Source organism: Lissotriton helveticus, chromosome 2_1, assembly GCF_964261635.1.
Source record: "Lissotriton helveticus chromosome 2_1, aLisHel1.1, whole genome shotgun sequence".
In the NCBI taxonomy this organism is placed as follows: domain Eukaryota; kingdom Metazoa; phylum Chordata; class Amphibia; order Caudata; family Salamandridae; genus Lissotriton; species Lissotriton helveticus.
Window position 1 is genome coordinate 1,639,479,570 of NC_136059.1, and position 19,563 is coordinate 1,639,499,132.

General features: G+C 46.6%; 1 protein-coding gene across 1 annotated transcript in view; it reads left to right on the plus strand.

Moving 5' to 3' along the window:
- Positions 1 to 289: 289 nt before the first annotated feature.
- Positions 290 to 19,563, plus strand: part of ETNPPL (ethanolamine-phosphate phospho-lyase) — a 34,067-nt gene continuing 14,793 nt past the window's right edge. The window contains exons 1-4 of the mRNA XM_078676586.1: positions 290 to 601; positions 12,343 to 12,461; positions 13,205 to 13,364; positions 17,742 to 17,816. Coding sequence (XP_078532712.1) covers positions 546 to 601; positions 12,343 to 12,461; positions 13,205 to 13,364; positions 17,742 to 17,816 — 410 coding nt within the window. The 5' untranslated portion in view covers positions 290 to 545. The remainder of the gene's footprint in view (positions 602 to 12,342; positions 12,462 to 13,204; positions 13,365 to 17,741; positions 17,817 to 19,563) is intronic.

The window sequence follows — 19,563 nt, forward strand, 5'->3', positions numbered from 1 at the left end:
GTACAGTCAGCTGCAGTATAGATACATTTTGGTTAGAGATGATGCTTTGCAAACATTCGAGCAGAAGTTAACTTCTGCAAGAACTAACTAACTAACTAAAGGTGACAGCACAGCGCTGTCTCCGGGCGAGTAACTGTTTGGGGTTTGGCCAAGGAGTGGCAGAGGGGCGGAGCAGCAGACAGGAGCGGGCCTTGTGTAAGAAGAGAGTCATGGCGGGGCGCCAGGGGACACTACCTACCGCGAGAGGAGGGGCTCCGAGCAGAGGACAGTGACACCAGCGGCCGGTGTCGGGTGTCTCCGCCCCCTGTCTGCTGGCAGAGCGCGGCCAGGGAGGGGGCTCGGCTCTGGGTGGGGGCGGTGCCAAGCAGCCTATGGAAAACAGGGCAATGGAAGGATAGCAGGGGGTGTATAAAGAGAGAGCGAGAGCGGTGAAAAGGCACTCCAGCAGAGACAGACAGACCACGGACAGAGCCGAGACCATCTTCCACCCCGGTTCTCCCCATCAGCAAACTTCACCAGCGGCTTCCAGCGTCACAGGTGGCACCATGTGTGAGCCCATGAGCAAGAATGAGAACCTGGCGCTCAGGAAGAAGCACATCGGGTGAGTACCATGCGGCCGCCCCGGCACCACGGCCGGCGTCCACTGAGCGCTATTTATTTATTTTTTTATATATAAATAAATAAACAAACCACGGCAGGCGTCCACTGAGCGAAAATGCGCAGTCAGATGAAATGCGGAGCGAGTTAGGGGTATGCGCTATTTTTTTTTTATATATATATATATAAATAAATAAATAAATAAACCACGGTAGGCGTCCACTGAGCGAAAATGCGCAGTCAGACGAAATGCGGAGCGAGTTAGGGTTATGCGCTATGCGTCTCATTAACAGATTCTAAACTCGAGTCCATTTATTAAGTTCATGTTTCTGACAATTCTGTGACACTTTTCTCCTAATTAATTAAGTTTCACGATAAAAGTTGAGGTAGCACACAGTACTTTACGAAAACAAAAGGGACTAGACGGCTTGGCAGGGCGTTTAATTTCGTTGTCGGGAAATTCAGCTACCAGGTGTCTGTCCTGTGCAAGAAAACAGACAATTTTAGGGCACTTTTTTTTATAACTTTTTGGAAAATAACATAGTACCCAGTGTGTCGTGTGCCCCAGCAAGGAAGGAATGGACTCCCCTGGCAGCTGTTTGAACGGTAAAAGATGGCGATGATTAGGGTTTATTGCCCCTCTCCCCCCAGTCCAGGTGCCCCTGCACCCGGTACACCAGTGGAAATTATGTCACTGGTTTTGGATAAAAGCCATCTTTTTTTTCCCAGCATGTTTCCGTGGCCACAGGATCTGGCTCCGTCCCACGCAGCGCGAAATATTTGCACTTAAAAGCACAATGCGTGCTGCTCTCTATCGACTGGAGAGTCACACAAACAAGGCCCCAGGGGTTCATCTTTTATTTCCATGCACCCTAAACTCACAAAAGAGAGCAAAGTTAAAAAAAAATACAGCCGTGGGGGGCAGACTCGTCTTATTGCTTTTGTGACATAAGTCAGAGCATGTTATGGTCGCTCTGACACTGATATAATATTTCTATATTTGGCTCTTTGCGGAGGGGGAATTCTTTGCTCTGGAACAGGAGGCATTGGCACAGCGCCCAGCGCCACATTTCCACCATTTAATGCTGACAAACACCCGCGCTCGGATTGACCCTGCACTGCCCTCTGTAGAGTTGGAGGTGGAGGGCCCTAGGCCCTCATGTTAGGCGCAGCAATGACCTGACACAGACACCAGATGAGGGTAGTGGGAATCGCCACGAGCACGTGCGCTCGGCCCCTTTTATTGCCAGCGTCATGTGACACCATGACGTCTGTGGTGGGTGGGTGTAAAGTGTAATACAGACACTTGAACACTAGAACGTGTCCATGCTAGGACACTACATCCCTCCCATTTTTTAATTGCAAAGACCCACATTCAGAAATCAACCTGTGGGGAAAATAACACGTATCAGGATGCAGTAAAGCGTTCAGCTGCCGCAGTGTCTTTCAATCCGCCGCTGCTTGTAATCACAGATGGTGTTCAACCTGTTGCGGGTAACATCAGTTCACAGTGGCACCGGTTTGTGGTGCTCGATGGAAACAGTCTGTTGATGACTCTGCGACCAAATTGTCCTCACAGTCCTTCTTTTGTCACTTCCATGGCGACGGGTGCAGTTAGAGTTCTTGTGGTTCGCCGGGGAATGATGCACGATTTCCGGCCTTGGCCTTAGCTTTATTTGTAGTCTGTGTCCTACTTGGCAAAAGGCAGATCCGTTGCAAGGCATCCCTCTCACTAGGATGACCCCTCTCGTCGGTGTTCCCCTGCCACGGGATATCCTTGAGGTCCTCTTCTCGGATTCGCGCTGGGCTGGATGTGTCCACATCAGTTGTTCCTGCGCCGCCGTCAGTGGGGGTATGGAAGAGACGATGTGTCTCACCTCAGATTCCGCAGCCTCGTCCCAAGGTAGCTGTTGGTTTCTGTCTTTGCTTGCGATGTCTTCGCCCTCCCCGGACCTTTCGGATGGGCGTCGGAGGACCGTCTCTCGTCGCGGGGACGGCGTCCCGGAGGCCTCTGCCCCTGGGTCACCACGGCTGGCATGTGTCCAGTGTCCGTGTGACCCCAAAGGTGGATGTCACTAACGGCCTCGCTTGCTCCTCTCCGCAGACCCAGGGTGTGCGGAAACATCGTCTGTCAGCTGGTCTTCTTTGCCACTGGTGTTCTTCCGGCCTCGTGTTCCTCTCACCGTTGTCCTGGCACTGGTCACCTTACTTCTCTTCGGGAGTGAGCGGTCTTCGTCTTCCTGCACTCCTCTCTGTCTTTCCTTAGTTGTTTCTCTGTGAGGACGTTGCTTCGCACTGACTTCTCCTTCTACTCTTAACTGTGGCAACAGGCCACATGGATATGCTTCCTTCTTTTCCACGGTGGCAAACGTGCCACTCAGATCTCTCCTTTTCTTCCTTCCTTTTCACGGTGGCAAACGTGCCACTCAGATCTCTCCTTTTCTTCCTTCCTTTTCACGGTGGCAAACGTGCCACTCAGATCTCACCTTTCTTCCTTCTGCATCGCGACATCACTTGGACCAAACTTGTGTATTCTCTTCTGACCTGGGTCCTCCATGCAGTGCGCGCACCCTGCATGTGTACCCCTGGTCTTGTCCTCGTCGGGGACACTTTCTCCTTCTTCCTCATCAGCCAGAGTTGGTGTCGCGAACCTTCTTTTCTTGATGCTTTCTTTTCTTGATGGTTGTGGGTGACGTTCGGGGGTCCATGTTTGGAGACCTGTTCATGGTTGAACGTCCTGGACCGGTTGGTGGTCCACTTCTGCCGATGCCTGGCAGGTTGCTTTCGGTCGTCCTGTCGGACTTTGCGCCACAACAGTTCCTGGGGGACCCGTTGTGGGTCAGCACTTGATGGGCGATCATTCTGGGGATCGGCCCCTGGGAGGCGCCATGGATCTGTCGCGGGTCGGCACTTGATGGGCGACCGCTCGCGAAGATTGTTCTGGGCGATGGCGCTGCATGCATTCTTCTTTCTGCTTGCGGTGGCTGTGCGTCGCCACGTGGCGCGTTGTTTGCGCACTTACTGTTCAGGGTTCTGGGACGCCTGTGGCGTGACGTTGGGTACTTGCTGCTTTGGCTGTCGTCGGGTACTTGATGCTTTGGACCGTTGGCGGGAGTAGTTGATGATGCGGTGAGCGCCTGTGGCCACAAGGCGTCGCTGCTCTCTCCGTCCTTTGGTCGCGGCAGTCGTTTCCCTGGACGTTCTTTTAGTGCTTGGCAGTCGTTTCCTCCAGACGTCAGTGCTTGGATGCTTTGTGAGGCATTGGTGCCTTTTCCCACGTCGCGTTGGAAGTGGCAGTCGCCGACTCCTTGCTGGTGTGTGTGGGTGTCGCTGGCGCTGTTGCGCAGTTAAATGCTGAGTGAGAGGTTGGATGCTTTCTTGCTGCGGGAGTTTAGACGCTTTCGCTGTCACTTGCGCTGTGGAGAACTTACTTGCTGCGTGAGTTTTCTTGCGTTGTGCAATGCTTGTTTTAGTCTTTGTGGAGGCAGGTGCACTTTTAGCTTTTGGCCACTGGGTGGCGGTGAAGCTGGATTCTTGGTAGCAGCCTGTCTTGTGGGCTTGTCTTCCCTAAGGTGCACTCTACTGTTTCAGTCTCTCAGTGCACAGGGGAAGCTGGAGCTGTTGCTGGGACCCTGGCCTCATGCTGTCTTCCAGGTGAGTCCCTTCCTTGTTTTAGTTTGTTTGTGCAGGGAGTGGGTGGCAGGCTTTCAGTGTCCAACTGGGCAAGTGGTGTGCAGGGAAGACGGCTCAGTGCTTTGCCCAGTTTGGGGTGTGAGCTTCACTTTGGCAGCGCTGGCAGTTTATAGGCATTTTGGCAGCGCTGGCCATTTATAGGCATTTTATTGTCCCGCCGGGGAAACGAGGAGGTGGGGGCACACTCCTGTTGCCGGCGCCTGTCCTGCCTTCACTTTCCTCAGCCCTCCCGGCCCGCGGCAGCTTTCTGCAGTCCTCGCTCGGGCGGGGGGGGGGGGGGGGGGGTGTGCATTGATGCTTCTCGCTCTGGTGGGAGAGCGCGATGCTCCGGTCACTCTTCCCTGAGCGGGGGGCGCCTGAGGCAGACCGCGGGTAGGCTCCGTCGGCTCTGCCCGTGTTGGAAATGCTGATGAGGCTCCGGTCACTGGAGGCAGGCCGCGGGTAGGCTCCGCCGGCTCTGCTTATTTACCGGCTGCTGCAGGCTCCACTTTCCGGTCTCCCGCCGCAGCAGCTTTTCCTCCCACACGCTGCGCGGCGGAGACTTGCAATTTCCCTCGCAGGCCGCGGGTAGGCTCCGCTGGCTCCGCAGTGTTCTTCGTCATTGGGGGTGCAGCCGGCAGGCCGCGGGTGGGCTCCGCTGGCGCTGCAGAGTCTCTCCTTTGTTGTGGGTGCCGCGGGTGGGCTCCGCCGGCGCTGCAGAGTCTCTCCTTTGTTGTGGGTGCCGCGGGTGGGCTCCGCCGGCGCCGCAGAGTCTCCCTTCGGGGTGGGCACTACCGGCGGGCCACGGGTGGGCTCCGCTGGCCCGGATGACGTTGCGAGGGGGGTTGGGAGGCGGTTAGCTACTCCGCTCCCTCCCCCTCGTAGTCTTCGGTGATTGCGGGTCCGGCCGCCCTTGTTTTCACGCGGTCATTAGTCTGTGAGCCCCTGCCGCTTCCAAGCACACACGCGGCGGGGGGCGGGGGACGACTCGGGCAGGCCGCGGGTAGGCTCCGCTGGTCCTGCTTATTCAGTGGCACAGTTTATTGCGGGCACTTCGCCCGTGGGGGCTCACCTTCGGCCGGCAGGCCAGATGCTCCGTCGCGGTCGCGGCGGGTGGGCTCCGCTCGGCCCGTGCACCTCTCCGGTGGGGGTCGGAAGCCTCGCGGCCGTCGCAGGTGGGCTCTGGGCGGTCCGCAGCTGCTGGGTGGCACTCGGTGGTGGCGGTCGACGCGGGTGGGCTCCGGTCGGCTTGCTGTATGGCGCCGACGTGCCTACCAGCCTCACGGCGCGTTGCGCCTCGCCACTGGGGATGCCCTCTAGGCGGGCAGCTCTCTTCCCCTTTTCCTTTTCGATTAGCCGAGGGTAGTGGCACGCATGGGACGCACTACCGGCCTCGTCGCCATTGTAGAGTTGGAGGTGGAGGGCCCTAGGCCCTCATGTTAGGCGCAGCAATGACCTGACACAGACACCAGATGAGGGTAGTGGGAATCGCCACGAGCACGTGCGCTCGGCCCCTTTTATTGCCAGCGTCATGTGACACCATGACGTCTGTGGTGGGTGGGTGTAAAGTGTAATACAGACACTTGAACACTAGAACGTGTCCATGCTAGGACACTACATCCTCTACCGCTACTGTCAGGAAACTGCAGGGCCTGGCATCTCAAAAACATTTGAAGCGCGGCCAAGAAAAACACCGGAGCTTCTTTGTTTCTTCATATTGTTTCCTTGATTTAGTGACGCGTTTAGCGAGGTTGCTGCGGTTTTAAAATTACAGGAAGCGATGATGCCACGTAGCATTTTTTTAAATCGGGCGCAGCCGCACGACAAATACCATCTACTTAATGCACTGAAGGTAACACTTGCTTTTCACGAATATCCCAGAGACATTTAGAATGCGTGTCATATTTCACCAGGACAACAGTACGCGTGTTTGTTTAGCTCTAAATCTAGCATCTTAAAATTGTCTTCCCTATGCCATGCGAGCTCTAGCGCAGCAAAGATGCCATGGGTAAGGTTGCCACCTAGTTGGTATTCTACCGGCACCACCGTATTTTCGACGGAGTACAAAAATAAGAAAAATTACGTCAAACAGCAGCTGTAAATAGAAAGCACTTTTAAATATGTCCCAGAGATGCGCAAACGACCCCTAGCTAATAAAGCAAATAAAGTTGTTACAAATCAATATAAAAGATTGTGTTCCAAGTCCTATTTAGTATCATGCCCTGGCCTTTGCAGACACTTAAAACAACAAGAGGGCGGTATTTTTCTCTCGGGAAGGTGGCCATGGGCATTGGTGCAAAAAAAGGAATTTGTACCCTTTGAAAGTTGTTGGCAGTAAAATACGGCAATTATCAGGTTATAATGGGCCAATCAGGGCCCCGGTGCCACTGCCCCTGCTGCTCATGTGGTAGCTACTGCACCCAAGCAAAGTTGTCCTCTCAGTCCACCTCGTTCAGATGTCACCTTCACCAGAGATCATCCCAATATTTCGTTTCAACAGGTGCGCCCATGACGACGTTTCTTTTTTTTTGCAGTGCCGCCGCAGTTTGCTCGCCTTTTCTTTCATTATTCTTAAATACTGTATTTAATTGATTGTTTTTAAATCATCGAATGTGATGAATTTTAAAATGTAACTTTTATGGTGTTTTAAAAAAAATGCCGAATAAAGTATTTGAACTACTTAAAGAATTTCTCACCAGCATGCGTTTGTGGTTTCTCCTATACATTAACTGTTCTTGCCCTGGCAAGCCAGCCCTGGCAGAGGCGCAACTAGAGCCACATTACGGGGGGGCGTCTGTTTCTCCCATAAAGAGGCAGAGTGGAAATGCAGGGGCTCAAAGAAGATGTGAAAAACAACAAAGACTCATTAACAAGTGAATGGTCTTTTAAAGATCTGTGAAGCACTCGGGTGCGGATGTGTCTGTGCCCGGGAAGCTGTCTCAGCCCGGGCTGCCACACAGGGGGGCGGGGGTTACTGTAGCCCTTTGAGCCCAATGGGCGTTGCGCTCCTGAGCCCTGGCCCTAGAATAGGAGCCAAAAGCAGCCTTGGCAAATGATGTAATAGCGATCCAATATTGTACCGAGTGGGCGTTGAATGTACAGTTTCAGGGCGCCCAAGGATTAGGGGACTCTTTCGCCATCAAGAATTTATCTTTGTTTAATCTGACTCGAACCTCTACTTTTAGAGAACCAGTTTCCAAATACATTGGCTAAGTAGCACCGTTTTACACGCAGTTATGCGAGTAACTTATCAGCATTCCAATATTGTAGGGTCTGCCACTGTACTTTAGTCTTATTTTTCTGAAGTACCAAATAATGGATGTTCCTATAAGAGAATGGTATGTCCCTCTCAATGGGGCTGCTTCCACGACTCTGTTCTGATAATCCCTTAAGCCACCCAGTGCAATAATGTTGTCCTTGTGCCAGATAGGGGCACTGGTGCCCTTGTTCATACCTGCACTTTTAAAGCGCTCTGGTAACTGGCCCTTGTTGATAAAATATAATGACATGAGTAAAAGGTAAAGCGAAAACAAGAGTACAGCTTCAAAAGATCACACTGTTTGATAGTATTTTTTTAAACATTTACATTTGTATTTATCCACATTTATTTTTGGCCATCTTATTGACATTTATCCATAATTATTTAGTGTCCTGAAAATAAGTGGAGTTGTAAATGGTATATTTCTACATTTGTTTAATTGAGGGGCATGCATTCATACTTTTTATAGCATTCATATGTTTTAGCAAACTAAGCAGCCAAATATAACAAAACACTACGCCCGCTGTTGGTCTGAACTTCACGAAAGACAGCATGGAGAGTCACTCACACAAAGCACACCTTTTCTGTATTTTTCCTCTTTTAAAGATAAATACAGAGAGAAAACACATTGTTTTCTGTCTGTATGTATCTGTAAAAATCAGTAGAAATTGAGAACTGGCAGCCTTGATCATAACCAACGCAATCGCTGGAGGGCCAACCCAGCTGTGGCGAGTACTACCCTGAAGCTTGAGTCCAGCTCTGTCTTGCATAGGCACCCATATGCATATTTACTGTACAATTCCATAATCCAAACACTCATCCCAATCAGAAACCTCCCTCCTCGAAGGTACATCTACCTGACCTCACGCTGATGACAGCTCAGCTCTCCAGCAGCGCCTTGTGTGGTTGTAAGGGTGCAGCAGGCAGTGTTTTTACTGCTCTTGATTGAGCTGAGTGGCAAAGCTCTCCCCAAAACCTGAGGCCTTGGCTGAATTTTCCACAGACATGGCGGCCATGAAAGTGGCTGTGGTTAAAAATTGGAAAATTAAGTTGTTAAAAGTAAAGTGTATATACATTTGCTTAACCTGTATCACCTATGAAAGAACACAACAAAGTGCAGATTTCCATGACCCGCTCACGACTTTGTTAGACTATGTCAGAAGGTGGCTATCCCGAGAGATGACATACAGCAAGAGCCTTCCAAACTCAAAAGCCATTGCATGTCTGGGTTTTGACAGTGCCACAGACCTACTGCTAACAACATAAATTCAGTAGATCAGATTCCCTGCTTTCAACTATTTATTTTCTTTGACCAGCCTGTTCAAGCCATTGGCTTGAGACTTTGTCAATCATGTCTTGGTTCCGCACTGTGAGAGTTGGTATCTTTCACCTCATTCTAGTGGCTGTCTGGAAGTATCCTTCCATCTGCACTCCATTGCTTGTATTGAACTACATGAGGAACTATTTTACAAAGCTGGCCAGGACCAAACTGGTGAGTTGGGCATTTTGTAGGCTAGTTTTGGAAGTACCATGGCCGCTGCTGGCGCCTCTCAGTTTATTGCTTGCTAGCACCGTGACAGCATAAGCAAAGAGTGTCTGAAAAGAAAGATAGTGGTGGAAGGAAAGAGAGAGGAAGGGGGACGCTCTGATGGAGTGGGAAAGAGGGGAGGAAAGAGACAGAGAATGGACTTCGGCTACGAACTGCGGGGTGAACTGAGTTCTCGTGACCCCCTGCGGCAGGATTTAGCTGTTTGTCCTCCCTGAACTCGGCGCTATTTCCAGAACGGGCCTGGTTCCGCACCCACCACGGTTCAGGGAAAGAGCGCGCCTCGCAGCCCAGGGCTCGGCTTGTTTACCACAATAATGACAGAGCAGATTCCAGAGAAGGGCCAGGGGCTTTCCGGGCCAACTGTCCCCTTCTGGAACCGGCCTGAGCTGGTTGGAGGCTTCAGAGAACAAACAAACCAGCCAGTTTGTCACGAAGTGTAGAAAGATAATCTTAGTGCCTGTTTAATATTTCTCGTGTAACTGTATACGGTGGTTTCTGAGCGAAGAACTTTCCTGTCTCTTGATGGCTGGGCCCTTTATGAGGCCTACGGGTCACCGGTTGTGACCGGGGCAGTTTATTCTTTCGTCCTCCAGAGGTCGCTGTGACGAGTGCCATTACATTGGGCTGTAACAGCTCTTGTTATTTATAGTGGTTAATGACAGAAGTTTTACGCGCCATATCAAACGAGTTTTTACTATTCTATTGTAAGTGCGCAGTTTTTTGTTGCAAAAGTAACGCGGTATTTGGTTCCTCAAAATGATCTGCCCATACTTTCCTTTAGTTTCCAAAACTAGTTCGAATTTGACTTCTGTTCAGATGATGCTGCATAATTTGCACTGAATTTGTTGCTCTCTATCGGTTGTACTACATTACATGCCATTACCATACATGTCTTTTCCATTGTACGTAAGCGTTGACCTTTACAACGGGTATCATTAAATCTTGGATCTTTAACACACATTTGTGTGTGTGTATATGTTCACTCACACACACACACATATATAAATTTATATACCCATTCGTGAGGAGTTTGTGTATACACACGCACAAATATATTTTATTTACTTTTTTGTGAAAGAACCCCCCCAAAACCACCCTTTTTATAATCCTAACCTCCATTATTTTTCTCTTACCTTCACTTAACCCTAAATTTGCCATTACCCCAACCGCCCCAAAACCCCGAAATTCCCCTTACTTCTTCCCGCCCTAAAACCCTAAAATCACCCTTATCGCCCATTATCTCTACCCACCTCTTAATCCCCAAATCACTCTTACCTCCCTTTCACCCCTATCACAACCCCTAAACAACCTTCCCTCCCTTTACCTCTATGCGCACCTAAACAGCTTTTTTAAATAACATAATATTTGTTATTAAAATAAATACTTGCCTGTGTGACAAAGATACAAATACATGTGTTGCACTTACCTGTGTGGTAAAGAATATGCATGATAAGGTGTGTGGTAAAGGCTGTTTACCTTCTAACGAGCATCCACGACAAAGTGTTAAACTTCCTTGGCAACTTTTACATTTTGTTATAGGGACAATTTAGTAGAATATCGATTCCTGGTACTGATATAAAACATTTTCTTTTATGTGCGAAACTACCAGAATGAAACAACGGCCAAACAACCCAAATACTACAGGATCTGTAATTGTAGGCCCAGGTTTGCACACTGTGACACCTTTACCCCCTTTCTGCAGTCTCCCCATGCTGATAAAACTAAGGCCCAATTCTCAGCCAAAGCTAAATAAGGCAGCTTGGGGTGCCAGATTTCAATTACAAAAGTAGTGAGCAGTGCACTTCATTGCTTACATTTGCCAATAGATTTGAAAGATACTCAAAGCAATTGCTTTGTTTTGTGTTATTTTTTACCCTCGACTTCTCCCCATTGCATTTTTTTGCTCCTCTGTTTGCCTGAAGAGTTAGAGCTACCAGAGGAATCCATATCATGAAGACATCATGTTTAAAGTCTTAGACATCATGTTTACAGTCTTAGGTTGCCCTGTTTAGATCTTACCTACAACAGCTCAATGCGCTGCTTGCGCTCTCACCTTCGAGGGATATTGTATACAACAAGGGGATTGCAGCTCACCCATTGCTTAACATTATTTGACTTCATTGTCACTCTTATTTGCTGCCTTCTAATTGGTCCACATGTGCTGGCTTCTCTTCTTCTTCTTTCGGTTGGAGCATGGACCTGAGTGCTTCAGCTTGATTGCTGTTCTTTCGCTGATTCAGATATGATTGAGGTACTACTTTTATTTTTCTTCCCTGCCACCCTTGATGAGCCTCCTGCCATTTGCAGCTGTGTTTTACTATGTTACACACACTTCAAAGAAGCCCTTTTCTCCTTTGAAATTGAAGTTTATTGTGACAACAGATGTTATTTGCTTTTACTGTGACAACATATGTTATCTGCTTGCAAATGTATTTTAACTAGGACATGGGCGCAATTGCTTTCTGTGTGTGATAAGATTTTTTGCCAAATGTCATGTGTTTTTTTTCTTTTTCACTCATGGGGAGATTAACTGATTTGCTCAGAATCACAGGGGTGTTGTGTTGAGACCTATCAAGCATTGTCAAACCATTAGGTCTCACCTTTGGGACTATTGGCTCTGCCATTGTTTTTTGTTCATGCTGTACGGCATGGGCATTGCTGACTTTGGCAATGGTTTTTAACCATGCTATATAGCGGCGTGGCTGCTGTGAATCATGGCTACAAATAATAATAAAGACTGGGAAGCATCCAGGGTTAATGCACTTTACAAATACATTTAAAAAAGAGCATTAGCCTGGCTGTGTCACAGCACTTTTAAAATTTGTTTTAGCCCCACTGTAAACCATCTGCTGCTGTATTTCATGGCTACAAAACATTGCCAAAGCCAGTAGCTCTCGAAGGTGAGACCTATTTGCTCTGCCAGTGCTTGTTAGACATGGTTGTTGTCTGACCTGTAAATTCAATGTAATCAAATAATGCTAAAGAAGGCTAAAAACTGAACTTGTTTGTCAAAGGAAAGGTCTGCACTGGAAAGTGTTGTTCTGGTGTTATAGAACAATCAGGCATGGATGTACTTAGAGTCGCGGGCCCACACCAGGACGATGTCTTTAGCTAGATTATTTTGCAGGTATGAATGTATATTGGGTAGAGAATTGGCAAGGTTATAGCCCCCTGTTGCATCCATAAACACTGGGCCGTGCTACAAGGAGGGCTGTGAACGTGCATTTGTTTTTTCCTAACCCGCTCCATACCAAATTCTTTCTAGGCCATCCTGCAAAGTGTTCTTTGCAAAGGACCCCATCAAGATCACACGTGCCCAGGGGCAGTACATGTTTGATGAGAACGGGCGACGCTTCCTGGACTGTATTAACAATGTGGCCCATGGTGAGTAGCTTTGTGAGTGACCCTCGGAGAGCCCTAATTGCTATTTAGCCCCATTTGCTGAAAACATGCATGCAATATTTTCACAGAGCCTTTCAGATGAGATTTTAATTGTGAGATCATCTCACTTTTTAAGGTATTTTTAAGTATGTAAATATCATATTTAGAGTTCAAAGTAAATGAAGGGTTTGTGTTATGTTTACTCCCTTTTCTTGTATCTAAGTAGATAAATTAAACAGTTTAATAGGGCAATATTTCTTTAATTCTCATCTCAGGTCTGCTGGCACCATAGCGCTCCTATTGGCAGGACACTGGTATTATTGCAATAATAATAATCAATATTTGTAAGGTGTGAACAAATCACCCCTTAAGGTGTCAAGGCGCTGGGGGCCGTCAGGGAGATTAAGTGAGCTAATGCCCAGAGTCATATGATGCCGAGCCGCCTCCGATGTTAGAACCGTGATCCCCGCGCTCCGGAGTCAGCCGCTGTGGCCGCTGCGCCGCACCTTTCCCCATTGGAACCAACAATGGGGAACTGTGTGCATCCTGTTTGTTCTCCAGAATGATCACCTATTTCTAGAGTGTGGCTACTGATCTTCTACGGAATCTCTTTCATTGTTGCTACCTTCTTTACTACCTCTTTTCCAGGTTTAAATCCACAAGTAAAGAGTACTCCTTACTGAACAGATTTTTTAGTAGTAGCATGTTGTGTCATCTCTAAGTCATGCCTTGTCTTTCTACCTCAGTGGGACACAGCCATCCAGATGTGACCAAGGCCGCCATGAAACAGATGGAACTTCTTAATACAAACTCTCGGTTCCTGCACGACAACCTGGTCCGCTACGCAGAACGACTGACAGCCACTCTCCCAGAGAAACTCTCCGTCTGCTATTTTGTAAACTCTGGGTACGTATCAGAACTTCCTTCTGTGTTCATTAAGGCTGCCACACCCCACATCCCACAAGTCGCCCTCAGCAGCTGGCCAATCTTTTATTAATACCATGTCTTGGATGCTCGCCTTTTGTGTAGAGTTTGCATGCATTCTGGAAGAGCGAGTGAAATTAAGTGATTTTAACATCTTCTTGGACATACAACTGCATTTAAATCTTCACTACATTGGCATCTGCTCCAACAGTCAGTAAAATCCCGCATGTACCTCATTCAGCAATCTTGGGTTATGATCCTTGTAAACAATTTCATAGTTACAAAGCAGTTGAAACGTGTTGCTCCATTTAGCATATGCTACATTTGCCTTCTGTACTTCGATTTTCAACCCAAGAAGTCGCATCATTTAGAATTTTGTTTCCAAAAGAAACTTTCGTCTTGAAGACTGGTAGACGCTGTTATTAAATACATTGTGTAAATATTGTAAAAACAATAACAAGAGTTGACATTAGCCCTTCCGCTGCTTCGAACGTTCCGCGCTGGTGCGGAACGTTCTATTAAGCGGGCGGGGTCGGAACGTTCAACGGACATGCGCAGCACTGCCGAGGTAGTGCACGCGACGTCCGCTGAAGGTTCGCAGCACGGAAGGAGTTAACAGTGCATCAGATTTATTTAGAATTAAGCCAGAACTGGTTGGGGAGCTCCCACATGCTTAAATTTGAGTGGCTGTTAACTTTTCTTCAAAGTACGAGCATTTGGCTACTTTGGCTATATATTCTCATCCAACAAATGCAGCGATTTTAACTTCAGATTGTATTTCATTTGGATGAATAGGTTTAGCTCAGATTTTCCCCCATTTTTGATGTTACATGTTTTTGTTGTAGGTAGGGTCCCTAAGTTCTTACTTTTTTTAATGTACAAATGAAGTACAGCCGCTCCTAACTCTTTAATTCTATCCCAACATTAACAATCTTGCGACAACCTTGCTCTAAATTAGTTTATCCATATTTTTATTGGGCGGTGTGGACTCCCTATACCCCCTTTTTTAAATATTAAGCACACCCTTGAAACCATTCAAAAATATTTTACCCACTTCTATAACAAACACCTAAACCATAAAAACTATCTGTACTATTTCCAGGTCACCCCAAAAACCTAAGAAACACCTGAGGTGTCTCTATGAGGACAGAGTAACGTCGCCCCTTGGCAGAGGGTACAGGAAACTTGAAAAATAAAATGTTAAAAAACAAATGTATTTCCATTTTTTTTTTCATGCTGTCAGCAACCGAGTCGAAGGGTGGGGTTAGCAGTAGGGAAGGAAAAGTGTGCACTTCAGATTAAAATGCACAGGTCACTTTGGCCAGCTGTCGTGCAATAGTCAGTCTGACAAGCACACTTTTAACACTCAAATCCGAGCTGTTATAGACAGTGGGTGGAGAGCAAACACAGGCCCCCATTGCCTGAAGGAGCATTGAACCAGCGCGCTCCAGCCAATCCTGGTCCTTCTCTCATGTTGCCTCAGCATGAGAGCAGTGTCCGGATTGGTTGAGTGGAGTTGGCTGAGGTCTGGGAGCCTGCTGCCTGTGCTGGAGGAGCCACCAACTGCAGACACCAAGAGGCGCAGTGGGTAACAATCTTTATCTTATTATTTTAATTTGATTTTACTCACTGACAGGCACTGTGAGAAACTCACAGTGCCTTCAGCCTCAACTCCAGCGCTCTCAATCGTGGCCCATTATTAACACTGTTTTAAACGGATCACGATTGAGAGCTTTGGCGTTGAGCCTAAGGGCACCGCTGTGTTGTTGTGTTTTTTACCAGTGCCTGTCAGTGAGTTAAATTATCGCCTCACCAGTTTTGTTTACTGCTGGCCACCACTGTATAAATTGTATACAAGATTTTTCGAGGAGAAGATTTAAAGTTTCAGCAAAAGTTTTAAATTGAACGAGAAAATATGGGATTTCTTAAATGTTTTCTCAGTGGAAAAATTGCCTCCTTAAACGGGTAATAGTTCCAAGTAAAATTGCATTTTAGGTCACTGGGGAAGAGTGTGGACACAATGGTTGTGCTCTTTGTATAATTTATTCTTCTGGAAAGCCTAGGGCGTAGGAGGCATACAACAATAATATTTCCCAGCTTAGATCGGTTGCAAGGCTGTCTTGTGCAAACATAGCCAGTTTTCTTTGTGTTTACCATTAAACCACTGCATTGTTATTGTGTTAAGAGAGCAGCTAGTAACCACTGACAGATTTTGACTTTATGTATTTTTTATTTTGCGTAAGACAAACAATTAAATTCTCATGTCGAATCAGATATTTACAAGATGGCAAATGACAGTATATATAATCAAGCAATAACCGCAAACCCAGAAGTAGGCACATATCTGCCATTAAGAAGTCCCACATTTTACTGCAGTTTGTATGCTGGGGCAGGGTAAGCAAAAATCTGATTATTAACCCCATCTGTCCTGGTTCCGGTACATAGCTTGGTTAGATGACGCCAAGAAATGGCTTTAAATTCAGCCAATTCAATTGGTCCCTGTAGGAAAGTGCCCCTTTTTGACATGGCTGCTCCCACATTTTGCCTGGTACATGATGTGATTACGACTGAAAATGCACTCGATTCCTGCTAACCAGGTCCCCAGTGCCAGAGCTCTTTCCCAAAACTGTACAATTGTTCACCCAATTGGCAAAATCTTTAGCACCCTCCGTAAGTCCCTAATAAATGGTACCTAGGTCCTGAGGTCCTAAAGAGGGTCCCTTAGGGTTTCAGCACGAATTGTGCCACCCGGAGAGAACCCTCAATGAGCACATGCAAGGCTGCCATTGCAGGCTGCGTGTCTTGGTGCAGACAAAAGTGAAAACACAACATGTCACACATCCCTTTCATTCCATGTCCCTTACCTCTGCATATTTGTAAGTTTGAGCACTTTTGGACTGCATATCAAGCCACTAGTAAGGTAACCATGGACTCTTTACATGGTATGTCAGATTATTGACATATTACATAACGAGCCAACTTTCTACAGTCCTCATACTCCTTTGCTCACACACTTTTCAAAATGATAAAGAAATGTCTTTGTTATTTGACATAGATGCGTCTAAGAACAGGGACGTTTTAGTATAAGACATGCAACATAAACAGTTGAAAATATGATAGCAAAATGGAATGAATTTTCCAAATGCAATTAGTATTTAATTACAGAAGATTCTTGCTAACTCTTTACTTCCTGTGCCTCTTTCGTTTTAATTCATGCAAGCAATTGTTAAGATGGCTGCCCTTGTACCTAGAGCTGTCACCTCTCTACTCCCTTACTGGGCCCCAAGGTCCACTGCGCTCACATAAGTCTACTTCCAGCATTCTCTTTAATAGCTCCTTTACATCACCAGCTTCGTGGGACACATTTTCTTTCCTCTTCGTCATCATATGTACTTTGTCTGTAGGGGAGGAGCATGTAATTTACTAAACATTTGCAGTGGATAGATGAGAATCGGGGAATGATAGAAACCAGTTTTAGACACCCAGCAAGGCCATTACACCTCCTTCACATACCTTTGCAGAGGAAGGTGTGCAAACTCTGAAGCCTTTTAAGTTTAGAGATGAACTCGGATAGGGAACGGACAGAAAGGGGGAAGGCCTCATCACAAGGATGAGCCGTTTAACTCAAAACACTTGCCGGAGAGTATGTGCACCACTCAAGGGAGGTTGCATTACTATGCCAGCCTCTGATGGTTATAGTCAAGGACACTTGGCGCTGACCTTTAGGGATACCACTGGTATTAAACATTAGTGGAAAGGAAATTATCACATAGTCTGGATATGAAACAGCTCAGCAACTAATCCTTTACTGAAACATTAAACAGTCTCAAGTTACCAATTGTATTGTAAGATATTTCAAAGAGACAGTCATTGCTAGCCAACTTAGCCAACTAATTGGTAAATTATAAAGAGTGCCTCTGTTCTGTCTGTCTAGGTTTGTCTTTATCTTTCCCTTGTACAAAATGCAATATGTAGTTTCAGTTTGGAGCTAAGATCTGCGTATTTTATTAGCCTAGCTTCCTGGGCATGTGACTAGTTAAACTTTAAAGATTAAAACCAAATCCCTTAAACTAACTGGAGAAATTATCAATATAGATGAATCCATGGAATAAAGCCTTGAATTTAGCTTTGGGGAGAAAGCAATGAACTCTGATTAGATGGATTAATCCTCACAACTGGGGAATAAGGGCCTGATTTAATTTTGCAGACTGGTACGCCGTCCCAAATGTGAATATATCCCATTGCATTTGTGACAAAGTACCCATCCACCAATCTCTAAATCAGGCCCTGCAATTGATTTGCCATAGAACTAGCAATGTAATGCACATTTTCTCACTAAATTATATTTTGTATTTTCAGCTCTGAAGCGAATGATCTTGCCTTACGCCTGGCTAGGCAATACACTGGCCATGAGGATGTGATAACCCTTGACCAGTAAGTTGTATGTGGGTAAGGGTGGGCTCCCCAAATGATGAATCCAAAAAAAGCACTGTTTTAAACAGTCCATCTCAAGTTTAATGTTTGCAAAATTGCCAGATAACTAAAAAATGGTGCTACAACCCACATCAGTGAACTTTGGAAATGGAAATAAACCCATCACAAAACCTTAGACCCATTTTCTTCGAACTGCTTCCAGACATCATTTTGCCTTTTTGTTATCGGCTTGGTCCTTCATCCTTGGCTATGAGACTATTCTTTGATATTCAATAAATGTAGGGTAGGGAATAACTTGTGTAATTCCATGTTGCACATTCACATGAAATTACTTAAATATTATGTGAGAAGAGTAATTCTGCTGTTAGCCCTATTTCTTAGTGCAAAAATTCCCTGTTGCTTCAAAAATTGACTTAGGTTCATAATGTAATAAGATAGACCTAAATGTAACAGAATACGAATAGCGAGAGCGAGTAGCCTCTCATGCTTGCTAAATGTGCTATTGGAAGGATTTTCCTCCAACAGGCTTCCGCTTCTAGCGCTAATTTATTAGCGCCAAATGCACCCTTGTGTCCAAAATAGCGCTAAAAGCAGCAGAACACAAATAGCCAGCAGCCGCTTGCACTTCTTAAATGTGCTCTCCCCCGAAAATTACTCTTAATTATGCACGCAGGAGTTACTGCGTAATTATCTGTAATTTCGTGTCAAAGAGTAACGCAAATTACTGAAATTACTGATTACTCTGGCGTAATCAAAATTCTACCAGTTAAATGATGTCTGGAGCACAGTGTGCTGTTAGCTGATACCAATGCATGTAAGGTCACAAAAATCTGACAAAAAAATCAGCTGCTCGGGTTCATTGCGGGCAAACAAATCCTACACACTGCAAACAGTCTTGCTTCTGTCTCTCAATTGTGACTGAACCACCCCTATTCTTAATCTGCATTTGTTAAAAAACCACCAAAACAAAAATAATTATTATAACAATTTATCAGCAGTGCTGGGCACATTTCTTTCAAGGCAAGAAAATGACAGCATGCTTTGAAATAGGGGGCATGCTGTCAGTCCCCCTGCCTGGTCAGTTGAAATCTGATTTAGATGAGACCCAACAAGAAAAATCCCAAACGTTTTTGATGTTCCTCCTACGAGGCAGGGTCATCTTTGTACAGCTCTGCCCCATGTCATCATGAGCTGCAAAAGGGCCTATGATGGGCCACTGTTTGGTTACAAGGTGACTGTGAGGGAGATTCTTCAGCACCAGAGGCAATGTTAGCAACATATCTTTGAAGAGGAATATTAAAACCTACAGTGAAGCGGCACTAAGCCAGCCGGGATGGTGTCTTTAAACCAGTGGCGTAGCAGGGGGGGGGGGGGATCCGCCCCAGGCGGCACGAGTTTTGGGGCGCTCTTACCTGCGGCCGTCACAGGGCTGCAAATGCAAGGACCGCCAAGGGCGGCAATAGGTCTAGCTACGCCACTGCTTTAAACCAGTATGAGGCTGGCCCTACAGATTGTGTTGCAACTGAAGAGCATGGAGAAGGAAACACAAGTGGACACCACATCCATCACAGAAAAATTGACCTATTAAAGTGAACCTAACTTTGTAGCAATGCAGATGAACTCTTGTGGCTTTTCCACCACGTCACCTGCGACCTTTCAGTGGTCATCGTTTTTCAAATGAATGTCCTCGCTGACGTAACCAACTCCTAAACGTAGTCTGGCCATTATTTGGCCTGGGTTCAAAACC